Below are 21,234 nucleotides of genomic sequence, written 5' to 3'. Positions count from 1 at the left end.
AAACAGGTTCTGTCAAGTACAGTTGTTGTCTAGGTGGAGAGATGAAGGCTTAGTACTTCCCACTCTTTCTGCTTTCCTGAGGTTTCTATAGTATACTCTTAGAAGATTCTTTCTGAGCTGCACTAAAAGAAAGCAAGGGAGGAATCTGGACCAGTGCTTTCTAGATCAGAAGAGTATTCCTTAGATTCTGGTGTACGCATATGCCACTGGATTAGTCCAGATGAAAGTTTAGGAAAGTACAGCTTCTCCAGGCAGCTCTTTAGGAAACCGCGGGGAGAGGGAAAGTTTTCTTGATCCCCAAGCCAAGGTAAAGATGCACAAGCCATCTGAAAAAGGAGGGTAGTATTTCTTCTCAGCATGTACTTGCTCTGCTGGCTCCAGCTGCAGCGCCACGCACGTCCACTAGGGACCGCGCCAACGACCCAATCTGGGCGGGCAAACCGGGCGACGCCCCGCGCGTGCTCACTGGCTGTAGCGCATGCCTCTGACCCTCCGCGGACACCCTAGCTTTGGGCTGCTGCTCTTCTGGCTACCCTAAAGCAAACTTCTAGCAGCTGGGTACGGTAGCTCTTTGGGGACAAAAGTCTTCCCTCTGGGGTGGGCTCCGCTTCGCGCTCACGGGTCTTTCGGGCAGACCTGAGCCGGCAGGTATCAGAAGGTGCGCTGTGCTGCTATCCGGGGACCAGGAAGAGGCCGGGCTTGCGCGGAGTTGGGGTTGACCTGGGCTGGGACCCGCGGGACGCCGTCGCTGCCCGGATGTTGCGATGGCTGATCGGGGGAGGCCGAGAACCCCAGGGACTGGCCGAGGTAAATCCCCGGGTGGACCCTGCCTGCCGCCGCAGCGGCCTAGCCTGCCTGAACTGTGGCGCTGTCTGAGCCCGGCTCGCGTCCGGACGTGGGAGACCCGGCGGAGGCGGGGCCTGCGGGTTCCGAGGGCGAGGTCAGCGGGGGCGGGGGGCCCTTTCCCTGAGAGTAGACCCGCTTCTAGGAGATGTGGAGACGGAAACTGATGGAGTCCGACGACGTAATCAAGGACGCCCAACTAGTCTTCTGCCTGCTTAAAGCAGTCTCATTCTAAATAAAAAGCATTCAGTTTGGTAGAGAGTAAGTCGTGTGACTGCGGATTTACACTTTTGGTTTGTTTGATATTTTGTCACTTCCCAACATCAACTGATGCGTGCTCAGGGAATATGAAGTTAATTTCATTAATTCTGTGAAACCAAAAAAGATGTGATTATTTTAAAAATCAATAATTTGCTTAAAAGTTAAAATTATATTCGAATTATCTATTTTGAGTTCCATAGTCACACTTTCTTCATGGGCCTGAATAGCCGAATAGACTTAATGTTGAGAATAAAGTAATCTTGGAACCTGGAAAGTATTGAGGTCTGAAATTTATTTCAAATGCTATTCAAGAATAGGATTCATGTTGAATTTTCTCTTGTTTTTATAGGGAATATTTTTGATTGTTAAGGAAAACTTGCATTGTAAGCAGTCTTCTCCGTTTTAACTTCCTCATATCTTTGCAGTTGAGGCTTATTATCGTTGTCTTAAAAAGTATTTCTTATTTAAACTTAGGTTTTTTACAGATAGACTTAAATTCTAAAGATTGTGGAAGAATTGTGGGAAATTGACTAGTTCATGTGTGATATATATGACAGTTCCTTATTAACCCAATTATTTTTTAATCATAGAATTTGATTAACTAATTCTGCCCTGTTTAGCAAGTTTTCATTTGGAGGAAGTAGTATACAGTTTTCAAACTTCTTGCATTTGCTTTTTCTCATCAGAACCACTGCTAGAAGGGCAATGGGATAAATGAAAAAATTACTGCTTTGAGTGGATTTTTTTTTTTAAACATTAATGAGTGTTAAATTGTATATTTCGTGTAAAAGTACTTGTGTTTTATGACTGCTGTGAATTTGTACATTATCCGAACCAGTGATTTTCCATTCATTATGTAAGAACTTAGTATCTAGGCTTCTAGTTTAAGCAGTGTTTGCCTACTGGGATGGTTTTGCCCCTTAGAGGACATTTGGCAATGTCCAGAGACATTTTTATTTGTCAGTATTGAGGGGTTTGGGGAGAGGTTGGATTTCTATTGACATTTAGTGTGTAGAAGCCAGGAATGATGTTCAGCATCTTGAAATGCACAGGAAAGTCCTCAACAAAAGAATTACCTGGTCCAAAATGTCAGTATTGTCACCTTTGAGAAGCTACAATTTAGAGGTTAAGGAAACAAGTTTTATCATGAAATAGTACTGGAGTTGACTATAGAAATGGAGTTGGTAAGATCTACTTTACAGAATTATTCAGTGAGTTATAAGCCATATGTGCCTTTATACAGTGTCTGGCATATGGACTGCCACTCATATATTTTCTAATAGAAATGAAGGTGTGTAGGTCTTAGGACTAAGCATCATACCGTGTAAATTTACCAATTTATCAATATTGTCCAAAGTTGAATTTATTGAATGCATTGACTATGAATTATTTCACTTGCCCTTTGTTCATTCAGTACACGGGCCGAGTGCCTGTAATGGGGTAGGCACTGTTTCAGTCTATGTTGTATTTTACCCCTTTGACTTCGAGTTGTATTTCTGCCACATTTGGAGAAACATTCATTTAAAAATATTGTGTTGGTTTGGCCTGTTAGTTTTTTAGATCAGGTTTATTGAGGTATAATTTCCATAAAACAAAATGCATCTTTTAAAATTTATTTTGACCTGAAAAGATTTAAATTTATGATGTGGATTTGTGCTAAAAGAAATGTTTTATGTTAAATTGGCAGTTACTTAATATTAGGGGAAATAATATATAGTATTAGGATATCATATATTACAGTTTCTAAAATCTTGTGTTCTTAGGTGTATACCATATAGTTTTATTCCAACATGATCTTTTACCATAAATCATTTTGTTTTTTTCTGTTTCCCCCATTACAAGAAATCTCCTTTACAGACAATAGGTGAAGAACAAACCCAGAACCCCTACACTGAGCTGCTTGTACTGAAAGCTCATCATGACATTGTACGGTATCTGGTACGGTTAGATGACTACAGGTAAGCAGCTCTGGTTATCCAACTGACTACTGTTTGAAAAGAGTTTTGGGAATTTTATATTAAAAACAACTTCCAAATTAATCCAGCTTTTCTAAAAATTTTGGAACTGATCAGTAATAGCATTTAGTAGAAATTGACCTCAGTGGCTTGATGAAATATGTGTCTGAAGTCTTTTTGCTCAGAAGTTAGGGCCATTTCTGGTGATTTGATGGTTATTTTTGCTTGTTCAAGGTTTGGGGTTTCTTTTCTGTTACTGCTTTTGCTGCTGCTGCTGCTAAGTCGCTTCAGTCGTGTCCGACTCTGTGCGACCCCATAGGCGGCAGCCCGCCAGGCTCCTCCGTCCCTGGGATTCTCCAGGCAAGGATACGGGAGTGGGTTGCCATTTCCTTCTTGTTTTGAATACTCAACAAATACTCTTAGTTTAAAGGAAATATATGGCTTTAAAATGTTGGTGGGAGTTTTAACTGTATGTTAAGGTGAATCTAAATTTGAGAACCAACCCAGGTGGACAGTGGTAAACAGTTCACCTGCCACTGCAGGAGACACAGGAGGTGTGGGTTTGATCCCTGGGTCGGGAAGATCCCCTGGAGAAGGAAATGGCCGGTATTCTTGCCTGGAAAATTCCATGGACAGAGAAGCCTGGTGGTCTACAGTGCAGGGGGTCACGGAGTCAGGCATGAGTGAGTGCACACACACACACACACACACACACACACACGCATGCATATCACATACACACAAAATGTTTAAATATCAGGTACCTCCCAGGAATGTACTATTTTCAGTGGAAGATTAGGAAAGTATTTAATCTGAATTTTTTGTTATTCAAAATGTACCTTATTCTTTTCTTTCTTTCTGTTTTAACACCAGAAGCATTTAGTACTGGGTTGTAGCTAGTTAGCAATGCTGTGACAGTTTCAGGTGAACACTGAAGGGACGGAGCCATACATATCCATGTCCCACACGCCCTTCCATCCTGACTGGTACATAACATTGAGCAGAGTTCCACGTGCTATTCAGTAGGTTTTGGTGGTTATCCATTTTAAATATAGCAGTGTGTACATGACCTTCCCAAAGTCCTTAACTATCCCTTGCCCCCAGCAACCATGAGTTCATTTTCTAAGTCTGTGAGTCTCTTTCTGTTTTATAAGTTTATTTGTGTCATTTCTTTTTAGATTCCACATGTAAGGGATGTCATACAATATTTCCCCTTCTCTTCATACTTACCTCACTCAGTGTGACGCTCTCCAGGTCCATCCATGTTGCTGCAGTGGCCTTATTCCATGCTTTTTAATAGCTGAGTAATACTCCCCATGCTTCTCGCTCTCTGTGTGTGGATATGTATGTGTACACACATCTGTGCATTCTGATTTATTTACCCACTCCGCTGTCGGTGCACATTGACCTTGTTTCCCTGTCTTGGCCACTGTACACAGTGCTGCAATGGACATTGGGGTGCATGTATCTTTTCAGGCCATGTTTGTCTTTGGAAAATGCCCAGGAGTGGGATGTAGGGTCACTTGGTAGTTCCGTTTCTAGTTTTGTAAGGAACCTCCATACTGTTCTCCATAATGGCCTATACCAATTTACAATCCCACCAGCATTGCAGGAGGGTTCCCTTCTCACCACTTCCTCTCCAGCGTTTGTTGTTGGTAGGTTTTTTGATGATGGCCATTCTGACCAGTGTGAGGTGATATCATTGTAGTTTTGATTTGCATTCCTCTAATAACTAGCAGTTTTGAACATCTTTTCATGTGCTTGTGGGCCATCTGTATGTTCTCTTTAGAGAAATGTCTGTTCAGGTCTTCTGCCCATTTTTTCAGTGGGTTGTTTGTTTTGATGCTATTAAGTGTCTTAAGCTGTTTGTAAATTTTGGAGACCGATCTCTTATCAGTCACATCATTGGCAAATATTCTTTCTCAGTCTGTGGGTTGTTTTTTTGTTTTGTTTATTGTTTCATTGCTGTGCAAAAGCTCTTGAGTTTAAGTAGGTCCCACTTGTTTATTTTTCCTTTTATTTCCATTATTCTGAGAGATGGGTTAAAAATGATTTTGCTGTGATTTATGTCAGAGAGTGTTCTACCTATGTTTTCCTCTAAGAGTTTTATAATGTCCGGTCTTACATTTAGGTCTTTAATCCATTTTGCACTTATTTTTGTGTGTGGAGCCAAGAAATGATCTAATCACATTCTTTTACATGTGGCTGTCCAGTTTCCCCAGCACCATTTGTTGAAGGGACTGTCTTTCCAACATTGTGTAGTCTTGCATCCTTTGTCATAGATTAATTGACTAGGTGCATGGGAAAATGTACCTTACTCTATACTTCCTTGCTAACATGTATAATGTTGTGTTTAGTATATTTACAAATAGAGAAGGTGTATAGGTCTTGGGCTATAGATTTAGCTTGTTATTGATCTGTATATCTGTTTTATTAAGCCTCTGTTCAACTATATGCTTATCCTGTGTAGCCTCTATCACAGATAACAATTACACAATTAATTGTGTAACTGTATAATATTTATCTTTCTCTCTAGATGAGAGTGAGGGACCTTTTTTTTTCTTATTCTCCACAGTATCTTTAGTACTTGGCTTGGTGCCTTACATGTAGCAGGTAACTAATAATTGTTAAATGAATGGATGACTCCCTCAACTATTAACTGTACATGTTGCATGCCATCCTGAATCCCTAATTCCACTTCTCTTGTCTATATCAACTATTCCACTATCATCTCTTAATTTTCTCTCTTGTCTTTGATACCACCTTTATTATTTTTCATCCATTTTGGACTCAGTGAGTGACTGCCACTGTGATTATTTCCAGTTCTCAGTATCATTGCTAATGTCTTATAACCTTGTCTTCTCTGCTCTTTTTATGTCTTTGGTGTTTAGTTGATTGTCCCACGTGCAGTGCAATTCTGGCACTATCTGGAGTTGTGTTGAATTTTAAAGGTTAAGAGGACAGTCCTGTTTAACAGTCCCTTCACCACAGTCACAGCTGCAATTTCTGGGGTTCCCAGGCTACCTGCACTTTTGGCCAATTAGCTACAAATTCCCACTCCCCCCTCAGGTTTGATAATTCTCTAGAATGACTAACAGAACTCAGGAAAGCACTATATTTATGATTACAGTTTTTAGAAAATTAATTAATTTTAATTGGAGGCTAATTACTTTACAGTATTGTAGTAGTATTTTGCCATACACTGACATGAATTCGCCATGGATGTACATGTGTCCCCCATCCTGAACCCCCCTCCCACCTCCCTCCCCATCCCATCCCTCTGGGTCATCCCAGTGTGCCAGCTCTGAGTGCCCCGTTTCATGCATCAAATTTGGACTGGTGATCATTTCACATATGGTAATATACTTGTTTCAGTGCTATTCTCTCAAATCATCCCACCCTCACCTTCTCCCACAGAGAATATCTGTGTCTCTTTTGCTGTCTCACATATAGGGTCATTTGTTACTATCTTTCTAAATTCCATATATATGCACTAATATACTATATTAGTGTTTTTCTTTCTGACTTACTTCGCTCTGTACAATAGGCTCCAGTTTCATCCACCTCATTAGAACTGATTCAAATGCATTCTTTTTAATGGCTGAGTAATATTCCATTGTGTGTATGCACCACAGCTTCCTTACCCATTCGTCTGCTGATGGACATCTAGGTTGCTTCCATGTCCTGGCTATTATAAACAGCGCTGCCATGAACATTGGGGTACACGTGTCTCTTTCCTCAGTGCGTATGCCCAGCAGTGGGATTGCTGGGTCATATGGCAGTTCTATTTCCAGTTTTTTTAAGGAATCTCCACACTGTTCTCCATAGTGGCTGTACTAGTTTGCATTCCCACCAACTGTTTAAGAGGGTTCCCTTTTCTTTACACCCTCTCCAGCGTTTATTGTTTGTAGACTTTTTGATAGCAGCCATTCTGACTGGCGTGAGATGGTACCTCATTGTGGTTTTGAATTGAATTTCTCTGATAATGAGTGATGTTGAACATCTTTTCATGTGTTTGTTAGCCATCTGTATTATTACAGAGAATATGGTTGGGGCTAGCCAAATGAAGAGATACAAAGAGTAAGGTCTAGAGGGATACTGAATGCAAGGTTTCTGTGTCCTCAGGACACATCCCCCTTTCAGTGTATCAGTGTGTATCAGCAATGAGGAGGCTCCCTCAAACTTTGGGTGTCCAGAATTTTTATTGGGGTTTTATTACATGGGAATGATTATTTCACTTACTTGCCACATGACTGAATTCAATTTCCAGTCCTTCTCTACCTGTCGTCCCCTCCCTGAGCCCCCAGGTTGGGAGGTCAGGATGATATCCCATGGCTCAAAGTCCCAAACCCCTGATTACATGGTTCATATTTCCCACACGGCCAGTCCCCATCCTTACATTGTCTAAGGGTCCACCATGAGGCATCTCATTAGCATAAACTCAGGTGAGGTCTGAGGGACCCAGCTCTCCTTTAGAAACCAGGGACAAGTCTAGCCAAATTACTGTATGAACACATGCTCCTCAGGTTTTAAGATTTCATGTTGATTGCTATCCTGCAAAATGTCTTCTTGACTATTCTTATTACATAGTTTGAAGAATCTGAAGAAAAGGCCATCTCGTAGAGTAATGATCATTGTACAGATACTGATACTTGATTGCATTTTCCCAGTGTGGTGCTTGTGTGAGGGCTAAATCACTTTAGTTGTGCCTGACTCTGTGACCCGATGGACTGTAGCCTGCCAGGCTCCTCAGTCCATGGGATTCTCCAGGCAAGAATACTGAAGTGTGTTGTCATGCCCTTCTCCAGGGGATCTTTCTGACCCAGGGATCAAACCTGCATCTCTTATATCTCCTGCATTGGCAGGCAGGTTCTTTACCACTTGTGTATACTTCAGTTATTCAGTGATGTAGTAAATGTTTTGTCAATAGTACAGAGCTATAGAAGAGAATATGAGTTATCTATTGCCATTGTCAAATATCAGCCCAAACAGTGACTGCAGCCATGAAATTAAAAGACGCATGCTCTTTGGAAGAAAAGTTGTGAAAAACCTAGGCAGTGTGCTAAAAAGCAGAGACATCACTTTGCCAGCAAAGCTCCGTATGGTCAGAGCTATGGTTTTTCCTGTAGTCATGTATGGAGTGAAAGTTGGGCCATAAAGAAGACTGAGTGCCAAAGAATTGATGCTTTTGAACTGTGGTGTTGGAGAAGACTCTTGAAAGTCCCTTGGACTGCAAGGAGATCCAGCCAGTCAGTCTTAAAGGAATCAACCCTGAGTACTCATTAGAAGGACTGATGCTGAAGCTCCACCTGATGGGAAGAGACAACTCGTTGGAAAAGACTCAGATGCTGGGACAGATTGAGGGCAGAAGGAGAAGTGGGTGGCAGGGGTTGAGATGGTTGGATGGCATCACTGACTCAATGGACATGAATTTGGGCAAACTCTGGGAGATAGTGAAGGACAGGGAAGCCAGGTTTGCTCCAGTCCATGGGGTCACAAAAGTTGGAGAACAACTGAGCAACTGAACAACAGCAACAGAAGCAAACACAATTTATGTCTCTATTTCGTGGGGTGACATGTGGGTAGGCCCAGCTTGATGGGTTCTGTTGTCTGTGCCAGGATCAGCTGATCTTGTTTACATTCATGTATGCCTATGTGGTCACCTGGTGGATGGGTTGGGGTTGGCAGGTTTAGAGTGGTCTCAGCTGGGATGACCGGGGATCTCTCCATGTGGTTGCTCGAGTGCTATTTCGATAGAAATGGAATATAAATACTAGTAAAAGGGCAAGCCCCAGTGTAAAACTCTTCAAGTCTATTTCCAGTATGTTTGCTGCTGTTTCATTGGTTAAAGCAAGGCAGAAGCTGGCATGAATTCAGTAAGTTGATAAATGAACTTCATCTCTTGATGGGAGAAGCAACTAAATCCTGTTGCAGAAGGTGGTAGATACAGGGAGGGAGATTGGTGGTCATGTTTATTGTATACCACAGTGAATCTAAATGTCTAGAATAGATTTTTTAAAAAGGCCAACTTTTTTGGCTTTTGCAGTCAGGTGAACATATCTATATGAACCACATTTACTTCTTTGTCTTTAAGTCATGACTATGTCAGAATTTGCATGTAATTAGGTATGAAGTTTTTCACTCAGTTGCAGACCTGAAGAACTTTTGATCTCTTTTGTTTGAAAAAATTTAATTCTGTAGTGTACCTTAAAAAAACCTGAAAGAGTCATTATTGGCAAGAAATACATAAAAAATATGCAAACGTTAACTGTTATAAACAGAAGAGTGCAATGTTTTCATTCTTAGTAGTTTACATAGTTCATATATAGCTTTACCATTACATATGTACATTATTTATGCATTGTCAAATTACAGAGATACCTTTCCAGTTTTTAAATATTATGTCATTATTCCTTTTACGTTTTTATTTAGTTTTTATGGACATCACATTCTGGATTTTTGGTCAACTGTTGTAATCCAGGTTTCACGCTTCAGGTCTTTAGATAATATCATTTTATTGAGAATTTTGCAGAAGGATTTTCTTGTTTTCTCGGTGGCTCAGCTAAAACCAGTGAGTGGAAAATTTTCTCAGATTGGTTTTTGAAGATACCAAATAAATCCTGTATAACCTAACAGACAGCTGCCTTTTCTTTTCTTCTTTAGTATTTTTTGAACATGAAGTGAGGGTCATATTGATTGGGAGATCACTAAAGAAGGCTAAGCCTCAGCAAGAGTCTTCCAAAAAATGGACTGTGCTAAAATTGCATGTAATACTCTGGCATTTTACACATTAAACTAAACTGAGTTCATAACACATTTTAAGAATAGTTTTCTCTGTTGCTCATTTGACCATCCCTTGCTTCTCCAGGAAACAGACAAGGTTATGTAGGATGGTGATCATGACTGGAAAAGAATCAGATGACCCATGAAATGCCAGGCTGGAGACAGAGTGTACCCCTAGGATGACTGTGAAGCTATACATTCACAGGGATCTAGACAAACAGTACAGTTTGATAATTTACTAACAGTGAACAATATGTTACATCTTTAAGAAAATGAATATCTTCCTAAAGATATTCTTAGTTTCTTTCTAATACCTCAGTTCCCTGGGAAGTAGACAATAAAATGGAGTTAAGCATGAAAAAGGATTGCTAGAAATCCGAAAGGAAAGGGAAGAAGGGGAAGGAAAGGAAAAGAAGGGAAGACGCAGGATTGGACTAGGGGAGCCATCTCAAGCTGTGATGCAGATCTGACCAAGTCTGTAAGCCCAGTATGGAGCTCTGGAGGAAAGAATGCTCTTCAGATGGTCCTGCATTATGGAAATAACTAGGACTGTTTAACCTGCATTGCTTGGACATTGGCTGAGGGTCATCCAGAAATGTGCCCTGGCTTCCACCACCTTCCTGGCTTCCACCCCAGCCCACCTGGGACTGGGGGCCAGCTGAGATAGTTTGAATGCGTGCTTAGTTGCTTCAGTCACGTCCGACTCTACGAACCCATGGACCATAGCCTGCCAGGCTCCTCTGTCCATGGGATTCTCCAGGCAAGAATACTGGAGTGGGTTGCCATTTCCTTCTCCAAAGAGATAGTTTAACTTCAGCTTGAAAGCCAAAATGGACTCTGAAGTCAACACCTGAAGGCAGATTAACCACATTCCTTATAACTGGGCAGCTAGTCCTGTCTTGAAGGGGTATCTGCAAGTCAAGATCTATACTGCCTTTCTATACAAACTCCATCTTGAGATCAGCAATGTTTGATGAGAGGACATTTTCTTTATAGAAGAATTCAAGCTAGGAAGAATCATAGAATTTGACTATTATTTTGCCATCTCTAATAGAATAACAGATTTAGGCAATGCTTATTGATAGCTGTTAACATCACACACACACACACACACACACACACACACACACGATTGCCAGAAATTGTATTTGGGTATATAAACTCCTAATGAAGTAGTCTTATCAAGTTATGATTAAGTCTCTAGATGTCTCAGTTTACTAGAAACACAAAGGACACAGATGCATATCAAATGACAACACAAGAAGGTAGCTAACAAAATCCAGACTGTGAGAACTCTGAAGACAAATGCTTAATTACACGGAAAAAAATATATGAAGAAAGAATCAATAAAATAAGAGAGACTTTAGAGATATATCAGTCAGTTGCAGTACATGAGCCTTATTCATGGACTGTATTCTCTGTGGGGTCGCAAAGAGCTGGACGCAACTGAGCGTCCAACTTTCACTTTTCACTAGATCTTACTTCTAATATACTTAAAAAACATTGTGAGACAAATTTGATTACATTGTGGTGACGTTAAGGAATTACATGTTAACTTTAGTTGTGATGTAAATATATATTGAAGTATTTATTGATGAAATGAAATATGGTGACTGGGATTTGCATCAAAATAATCTGCAGGGGGGCGGGTATTGACTGTGGTACAGATGAAACATTGGTTATAAATTGATAATTATTGAAGACGTGATGAGTACTAGAGATTTCTGTTATACTGTTCTCACTTTTATATATATTTAAATTCTTCATAATGAGCAGTTTAAAATGATATATATTTGATATATAGAGGAAAAACCTCCAATTTAAAAGCTATTTTTGTTTCAGCATATTTTTTCTTTGGTATTATTAGAAGCAGGAATCACACACATAGACATGTACCCATCAGCTTAATAGCTGGATTACTAGCTAGCAATCCAGCTAGCAAAAAGCTGGATTAAAGGATGTAGCTTTGGTATACAACCACAGTGGGTTTCCTGATTTTCACCCTGAGTTATGTATTACTCAGTGGGACAGAGAGGCCAAGGATATTTCTCTAATAGAAGTTCCTTCACAGGTATTTGAGCTCAGAGTGTTGTAGTTTCCCACTAATTTAAGTCACACAGATTTTTTTGTATTCTAATACTTATAAACTTGATGTAGTTTAACTTTATGATTTGGGGGAGGGGAAAGCTTATCAAAGATTTTACCCTTGCAAATAACTGTGGGAACTATGGGATTTTTCCATATTTATTCTATTTGATAGATGTTTATATTAGAATTATATATGTTATATTAGAATTGTGTTAATTAAATACATGTGCTTGTGCTTAGTCGCTCAGTTGAGTCCGACACTTTGTGTTACTTAGTCAAGGGAAAAATTTTTTGATGCTAGAGTAGATCATGAAAGAGTCAGCAACATCAATATCTATGGTTCCTGAAAATGCTTTGAAGTTGCCTTCAGCTTCTCTTACAAGTTTCTGTCTACAAACTTCTCTAATTTTCTTCAAGTAATTCTAGCATTAACGTAAGCAAAGGTTTATTTTAAATGAACATTTTGTTATTTTTTACTTTTGTCTGGTTTCTGATATTGTATTAGCATTTTTCAACTTTACTGTATTATAAAAACTGTATACTATTTTAGTTGCTTTATGATTAGAAAGTACTTGTGGATTTGGTGGAAGGGTACTTCTGCATTGTCATAATAATACTCTATTTTAATTTTTCCAGTGCTTTATGGTTATATAAATATTGAATACAGGAAAGTTTATGTTCAGGTTTATGGGTTATCTTTTTTAATGTCCTTCAAGATTATATTTGAATCTGTAGCACCTTTGATTTAATTAAAATAAATTCTTCTGAATAAGAACTATTAAATAAGCACTTAAGTGATGGCCATAGGAATTACTTGTGGAAATACTTTATTTTATACAAATCTTCGTGAACTTTTGCTGTACTTTCAACCCACAGTTGGCAAGAAAGAGAGTACTTTTGCTGAGCTATCCATGATTGTCTTCTACTCTACAAAATACAGATGATTGTTTTTTTGCCATGTAGTGAATGCATGGTAGAGAAAAGCTATAATTTAGTTCATTACAGCCCTTTTTTCATGCCAAGAAACAAGGACTATTTCTTTAGTCCTTTAAACCTGCTAGAGGTAATCAGAAATGTGTTAGACTGGAAAGTGCCATATTGGAAAGATAAATAAATATGATAATTACTAAATTTCATTGATTCTAAAAAGCCTATTTTTGGTACTGAAACATCTCTATAATTTGGATACATCGTATAATTGGTGTCTTTCATTTATAACTAACAGCATTTTTCCTTAATAGTACATAAAATAATAGTATGTCTTACAGCTGATGTCTTATATTTCTTTAGTACATTTCTAAACAATCACTGAGTTTTACGATCTTGAAATAAGAACCACATATAATTGATTTTGGCATTTCTCTAACAAATGATATGAAATCTTACTATTGTGTGTGTATCAGTAAAGAAGGATCTCTCTTAAACTCTTAACTTTAGACTTGAATCTTTGGGTTCTATTAATTTAAAGTGTTTAAAAAGTTTTTTTGTATATTATTGTATGGCAGTATAGCCCCTGTTTTTTCTTCCATTGACTATATTAAACATTATTGGCATTTAATTACTTCTTTTATTGTTCCTTACTTCTTTTCATAGTTACAGTGTATCTTACTGTTAGGGATTCTTAGATTGAATTTTCATTTCTCATTTGGAGATGGCTAGAATGTGTGCTTGGAGAAGGAAATGGCAACCCACTCCAGTGTTCTCGCCTGGAGAATCCCAGGGACGGGGGAGCCTGGCGGGCTGCCGTCTGTGGGGTCGCACTGGGTCGGACACGACTGAAGCGACGCAGCAGTAGCAGAGTGTGTGCTTGACTGATGAGGATAAACTGATTTAAGATAAGCTGATACACTGCTGCTAGTTTTCAGTTATCCACGCTAGGAGAATGGATAATTGTCATTTGTGAATGATCTTCCATCCCTTTATTAGTTATTTTATGGCTGGTACTGGTATGTAGCAAAGTCAAACTGGTTTGTGTTTTAAAGTTTCATGTTTCCTCTTTAGAGCAGGTAATAATAAATACTGGAACGGCAGAAAAAGGGGGGGCAATAGAATATGAGAATTGAAAAGCCTGAATAATACACAAACTGGATAATTGGCCTCTGAACAATAAAAAGAAAACAATGGGCTGTGGATTCATACATTACTATTGAGCATTGTTTAGACTGAGCATTGTTTAGATTTAACTTTTGTTCACCACTGATTGAATTAAAGTTTGAGATGAAATGCTCTGTATCTCATTTCTAAACTCTCAACCGTTCAATCATCTCTCATTGTGAAGTCATGAAATTCAGACATGATAAAGCAGTAATGAGAAGTTAAAAATCAGGGCTAGAAAAAAGTATATTTTAAACCTGTACTCTTCTAAAAGGGAGAAAAGCAATTATAAGAGTTTCAAGAATCAATAGAAATTGGTATTTTATATCAAAGAAATCTTAAGACCTTGAGTTCTGCCCTCCCCATCATCATGGTACAAGTAAAAAGAAATCAATAGCCCTAGAAACATAAGCTGTTAAAGATTGACACCCAGCAGTATTTCTGATGCTTAGGGCATTGCTTTGTATTCTGATTCAGACAGTCTGTGTAATTAAGCATAAGTAATTGTTCTTAAACATAAAATTGTTTTCATTTTAGTCTCCATATCTTTTATATATTTCATTTTGAAAACAGAATAAATGTTATGTATGGGTTTAAAAATAATTCTTTGTATGGTTTCTGTCTAGTTAACTAAGACATTTTAAAAGGTCCTTTCTCTTAAAAAGATAAGTAGTTCTTTATTAAAAGTTACTAATGAACTCTGTCAGACTCTATTAGGCCAATTTCCCATCTCCTGGATAATCTCTTAGCTCCTGCAGTAGAAGATGTAATCAAAAGGTTCTGCAGCAGGTACTGAGTAGGGGAATTATCAGAACCAGAGAGGACAATAGCTATGTATGAGGCTTTGAAACTGAGCATGAGAAATTTGAACTTGAAGCTCAGTTTGGAGTGTTAAGGAAAGTGTTATATGACTGAAGTAGGGAGATTATATGGATCTCTGTAGGGTAAAATTCAATATAACAGAGACTCTCAGGGCCAAAGCATTAATAGTTTTTGTGTCCTCAAGTATCAGTTCTCTACTTTTCTCCCAATGGCGCACACACAGCTAACAGTGTTTACTTTAATGAAGATGTTTAAGGCATGCCCAGATTTTTGTGAAAACACGCTAACAATCTTGAATGAAAGTACACATTTTCTAAACACCATAGCTGCTCGTGGAGTACCATTTATTAATGGTTATTAACCATAACCAGATGCAGTTCATAGCTGGCTCTCAATAATACCTCTTCCTTCTTTCCCATTCAGAAAAGCAGACCTTGAATTCAAGTGAATAAAAAGTGGTATTAGGAGAACAACTTTGAATCGATTTTGATTCACCATGAGTTACTTACACACCCGTGTAGTACATTATTAACAAATCAGCTGACACGGTTACAGTGTGACTACTGTATACCACTGTGTTGGGACACTGCTTAGGAACAAGGCTATCTTGATTTTATTATAATTCAGCCATTGTGATGAATAATCCTGTACAAATTATTTTTCTTGATAGTGTTTGTATCATGGTTATCTTCTACTCTACAAAATATAGATGGTTGTTTTTTCATCTGTAGTCAATGGATGGTAAAGAGTAGAGAAAAGCTATAATTTAGTTCATTACAATTCCTTTTTCATGCCAAGAAGCAAACTTACCTTTACCTTTTTCAAGCATATTCATTAAAAAAAACCCCAAAACAGAAACCAAACTTTCCAAATCAAAGGACACGATATTTATGGGGAAAGACCACAGAACTGAGAGGAACAGAGCTGACCACAGGAAAGACCACAGAACTGAGAGATACTGGCTTTAAATACAGTAGAGTTAAAATATCTAGATGCTTTTACCTAGAAAATAAGGAATCTAAGGACATGATTCCTTTGGTCTACTCCTGGAATATCACTTCCTGTCACTGTAGCTTTTCCTCAGCTCGGTTTCATGTCACTTCAGGGTTTAATCATACAATTTTAAAGGAAGGGCTTTAAAGATCGTTTATAGATCTCCCTTATTCTTAGTCTAGCAGTTTATTCATTATAACTCTCTGAATGGTCTTATTCATTCTTGGATTTTCAGTACCCGACATAAAAATTAGAAAGTATTCTATAAAGATTTATTAAGTTGGCTTAAAGAACTTAATGTGCCTTGATTAAGTCAGAATACTATTAATAAAGTGTGGTAATTCTTTTTTAAAAATTTTATTCTTATTTATTTGACTGCGTCAGGCCTTCGTTGTGGCATGTAAACTCTTAGTTGTGGCACGTGGGGTCTAGTTGCCCAACCAGGGATTGAACCCAGGCCCCCTGCATTGGGAGCGAGGAGTCTTATCCACTGGACCACCAGGGAAGTCCCTAAGGTCTGATTAGTCTTAGTAATTTTAGCACTTAAAAGTCATCAGTGATTTTTTTTTTCTTAACCTTTTTTCTCTAACCAGATTTGCATCTGCTGGTGATGATGGAATTGTAGTTGTGTGGAATGCCCAGGTGTGTATTGATTCTATGTGGATTATGTAACAAAGACATGACTCTATAGTTGAGTATGTATTCATAAACATTACCTGGAGATAAGCCTGCATGTTGGTAGACTGAGCTGAATTAATGTTTGAAAAAGGCTGCTTAGGATGAATTCGTTTAAAATGAGGACCAATGTTTCATAGTAGAGTTTTTTATTTAAGATTTTTTTCTGAGAAACAAATGCTAAATTATGGAAATAAATGTCTTAATTTTAATTAAGCAAAATTTAAGTTAGCAGCTGGGTACTGATTCTGAAAATGAATCAGGTGTTGATTTCTGTGAGACAGTTTTTTCCAAATTGACAATTTTTTCTGAATTTTTCTAAATTGTTGACAGCATAGTATTCTTCCCATGTTTCACTTTAATAGTAATGTATTAAAAGGTTTATTATTATTATTTTTTTAATATTTAAGGCTTTACCAAATTTCTCTAGGTCCTCTCTTCCTAATCCTTGGATTCTCAAAGTATTCTCTTTTGAAGCATTTATCTACTCACCCTTGTTTGGACTGTTAGCTAGTCTGACTCCATCAGATCCTCATTTTTCAATGGCTTTGCCTGTGATGGACACAGTTTAACATTACATTCATCACATACATCATGAAATCCTGCAACCTTGGAGAGATTTGAAATTTATGTTATAGTTACATTGCATTTTTGTATTTACTACTTGGGAAGTCAATGAGAGACTGATGGATGAAGACATTGGATGGGTGGGACTAGCTGTTGATGTTAATTAGAAATAGAGTCAATACTGACTTTATGAGTGGTTGATATATTACTGGATATATATGTCCAATTGTTACTGTTATGTGGGCTTTTATTTTCTTCTGCAATGTTGTAAGATGGAGATAATAAATATTTGGATAATGAAGACTCCCTATATTTTCCCTGCTAAGTTACTGATATTTTATACTTAACTTACATAATTATAACCTTAAAACCATATGGAAAGAGTATTCGTTAAAGTTTCCTACAACAATCTGTTATTTTCTATTAGAAAATATTTAAAATTGTTTAAGCCTACTCTGTTAGTATCTGTTTAGATCGTATTGCTTAAATTATAAAATCTAAGTAATTTCAAATGAAATGTATGTATTTTCTACCTGGTGGTTTTGCTTGATGTTGTTATTTAAATATAAGTTATAAAATATAAAGTACTATTAACATTTTTATTGATATTTCAGACAGGAGAAAAACTTTTGGAATTCAGTGGACACACTCAAAAGATAACAGCTATTATTACATTGCCTTGTTTGGAAACTTGTGAAGAAAAAAATCAGCTGATCTTGACGGCCTCTGCTGATAGAACAGTTATTATATCCTTAAATCTAGAACCAAATGAAATAGCTGTGGTGATCCAAGGGACCAGTACATACATTATTAGTCTTATCCTCTTGAGGCCTGTCTGTACATTCATGATTTAGCAAAAATGGTTTTGTTCTAGCCTTCATAAGACACTTCTTATTAAAAGTATTAGATGTCTAAAAAGAATTAGACTGGAAGTAGCAAGTTAAGGCTTATTGTTGATGGAAACTCCATAACTAAAGCTGTTCTTCCCAGCTTTATATAAATTACAAAAGATGGAGGAAATGGAAGAATGTAGACTTAAAAATATTTATCATCTCAGTTTGCTTTTCAATTTAGAGAAACAAAGATGAGTTGAACTGGAGAATAATTCACATTTTCTTATATGCTCATTGTACCGCAAAAGAAACTTAATAGTCCCAACCCATAAGAACCTTCTGACAATCCAAGGCTGGCAGAAAAGTGAATTACCATGTGCTCAGTGTTTTATATATTCAGTATTTTAAAACAATGAAAAAATGTAAATTACCTTCCCTCGTTATACTTTTAGTTGAAAATTTAAGATGTAACAGCCATAGTAATGTTTTATAAATTGCATGTATGTGCCAGGCATTGTTCTGTTTTGCATTTATTAACCCATTTAACCCTTATAATAAATATTTTTATTATTTTCATTTATAAATAAGAAAAGAGAGGCACAGAGAGGTTAAGTAAATGGCCCAAGTTCATGCAGCCTGTATAGGGCCAAAGGCAGTAGTCTGACTGCAGAGTCAGAGCTCTGAATCACTATGTGATACTGCTTTCATAAAATATTTTTCTTAAACAAACTTAGCCTTTTTATATTTGTAGGAGGAATTTAATCTATGAAGGCTATAGCTGCGTGCTATAGATAATCTTTCATTGCTTTTTTTTTTTTTTAAGGTGTCATAGATTAGCTTTAAAAAGTCTGTGCTTATCTGAGAATTCTATTTAAATAACTTCAGGTCTTAGTGAAGTTGAGTTTTGGAGTAAGCCCAAAGCTGTAGGTGTTTCTTAGGCTTCTGTAGAACTAAGACGTACTTTATGACACACTTTACATAAGCTTGTCAGTTGAAGTGATTTTTAGACAGATTGCCAGTAGGGGGTAGAAATTCACGAAAAGATTTAGGTGGAGATAAAATGACATAGTGTGGTGATTACAGTGTTGCACAATCAGGGGCATAAAACGCACTTAGTATGTTTAGGTCACAGTAGGTGTACTACCATTGTTCTGTTGAGGCACGTGTTATTTTATGGACTAAAACTCTTTTTTGTTTGTTTTCAGTATCAGTATAATCTCTGCAAAAATAGAATATAAAATTCTTTTTATTAGACTGCTCCTAAGGTACTAGAATACTATTTAGAGATAATTGTTAAAATTACTATTACAGTACAGACATGGGTAGCTGGGACAATATCAGTATAAACTTTAACTGTGAGTGCTAAAATAGAGTAATTTCCTTTGCTGAATGACTTTTCTTGTTAAAAATAATTTCAGGTTGCTTTGTTAGTACTTCCATTTATTCAAATGGATTTTAAATTTACATGCTTGGGTATTTGCTATTAAATAACTTCATTAATTAAATGCTGAGGGTAGATTTTTTCTTTGGTCAAATTTTAATTTTATGAGTCCATATTTGTATGTGTATATATATTTATATGTAAATGTGTTCTCATATAAAATGTCTATCTTACCATAGGAAATGGTATGAAAAATTTGAAAATCATTATGCTCCTTAAGTCAGACTAATCTTGGACCTTTTATGAGAGGTCTTGAAATTATTTTAAATATGGATATAGGTATTTGGTTACTGTCTTCTTTGAATTAAGATAACTAGTAAAATCATGCCGGGCACATTGAGGGAGCTTTCAGTTAATGTTAATTAATGGATGTGATAGTTTTTAGTATAAATATTTTATGTTCAGTGTTTATTAGATTATGATAGACTGTTTTGGAGAGTAAAAGTTAAATTTTTTATAGTGCAATATTTAATGCTTTATAAAGATTTGATATTCAGACATTCATTCTGTTGGTATTTTCAAATGGTTTTGTAGTAAAATTTACATCAAAACTTATTTTAGATTATAAGCTTGCTATGCTAAGTTGATTTTTGTAGTAGTATAAACACAAAATACTTTATGCTTTATATATTTTCTACATAAAATGTATAATATTTGTATTAATAATTATAAAAGTTATCTCATAATTAAGTTTTTGAAATTCTGCTTAGAAATTATTTCTTAACATAAATTTAGGAATGGGATTGTGATACTGGTAGACAAGTTCAGAAAGTGTCATGCTTCCAGTCTACTGTAAAGGTAAAATCTTAATCAGATATTTTATGGTAATAATCTTTTTATTCAGAAAAAGTTATCTAATGATTTAGATGAAATTATCTTTGTAGGTTTTAAAAATTATTTCTTCTACTCATACCTACAGTCATTTGATTCTTCTAAGTCTAGATTTTGGGGAGTATGTATATTAAATGCTAGAATGTTTGAATTTTAAATTAGAACAAGAGGTGAATCTCTATAGTAAGATAAGGAAAAAGGTAGTACCTAGTATGTTTCTAGTAGGTAATTCTAGGAAGGGATACTACTTTCCAAGTGATATGGCAGTAGCTAGTCTTTTTTTTTTTCTTCTCTGTTTTAACTTTAAAATTGAAACATGGAGCTATTCCTGCCTCACTGTCTGTTTTCTGTAAAATCATAATTTAGCAGTCGTTACATAGTTCCAGAACAAAATCTTTTGTGGCTACTCTTAGGTTCATTTTATAAACATACTAATTGGGGCTTATTATTGATAGAAACTCTGCTTCATGTTGGAGAAACAAACTTGGATAAGACTTGGCTACTTTCATTCCTATAGAAGAAACTACCTTAAATGTTCTCAGAAAGTGCCATTGTTTTTCAATAATTTCAGCAGGCTTGGGGAAAGATACTACTAAAATGAAGTAGTGTTTCCTCATTTACTTTGAAGATTACTGATCTCTTGAAGGGAAAGGGTATCAACTTGTGGACATATTTTAAAACCACTTAATGCTTGAATTTCTAAACTGATAAATATTTTGCATGAATTTTGCAGTGTTTAGCTGTTCTTCAGAGACTAGACGTTTGGCTCTCTGGTGGGAATGACCTGTGTGTGTGGAACCGAAAATTAGATCTTCTGTGTAAGACAAGTCACCTTTCTGATACAGGTAAAAACAAATCAAGGTACTTGTGAACCATGATAGACTCTAAAATAAAGACACAGTGAATCTTCAAAGAGACTTTCCATGAATACAATAGTAATATAGGAACTTTTCTTTTTAATTCTGAATATAAGATGTAGCCATATTTTCCAATTCAGGTGAAGGGTTGTGTAAAATATATTTCCATTTCAAATTGGAAGGAAAAGGTT

General features: G+C 36.8%; 1 protein-coding gene across 1 annotated transcript in view; it reads left to right on the top strand.

Moving 5' to 3' along the window:
* Positions 1–466: 466 nt before the first annotated feature.
* The window catches only part of WDR41 (WD repeat domain 41), a 43,593-nt gene continuing 22,825 nt past the window's right edge, over positions 467–21,234 (top strand). The window contains exons 1-6 of the mRNA XM_043470720.1: positions 467–807; positions 2,947–3,062; positions 16,433–16,481; positions 17,696–17,827; positions 20,091–20,153; positions 20,920–21,031. Of these exons, the coding sequence (XP_043326655.1) occupies positions 757–807; positions 2,947–3,062; positions 16,433–16,481; positions 17,696–17,827; positions 20,091–20,153; positions 20,920–21,031 (523 nt within the window). The 5' untranslated portion in view covers positions 467–756. The remainder of the gene's footprint in view (positions 808–2,946; positions 3,063–16,432; positions 16,482–17,695; positions 17,828–20,090; positions 20,154–20,919; positions 21,032–21,234) is intronic.

Source organism: Cervus canadensis, chromosome 6, assembly GCF_019320065.1.
Source record: "Cervus canadensis isolate Bull #8, Minnesota chromosome 6, ASM1932006v1, whole genome shotgun sequence".
Classification (NCBI taxonomy): domain Eukaryota; kingdom Metazoa; phylum Chordata; class Mammalia; order Artiodactyla; family Cervidae; genus Cervus; species Cervus canadensis.
Note: the sequence above shows the minus strand (reverse complement) of the source record. Positions and strands in the feature narration are given on the sequence as shown.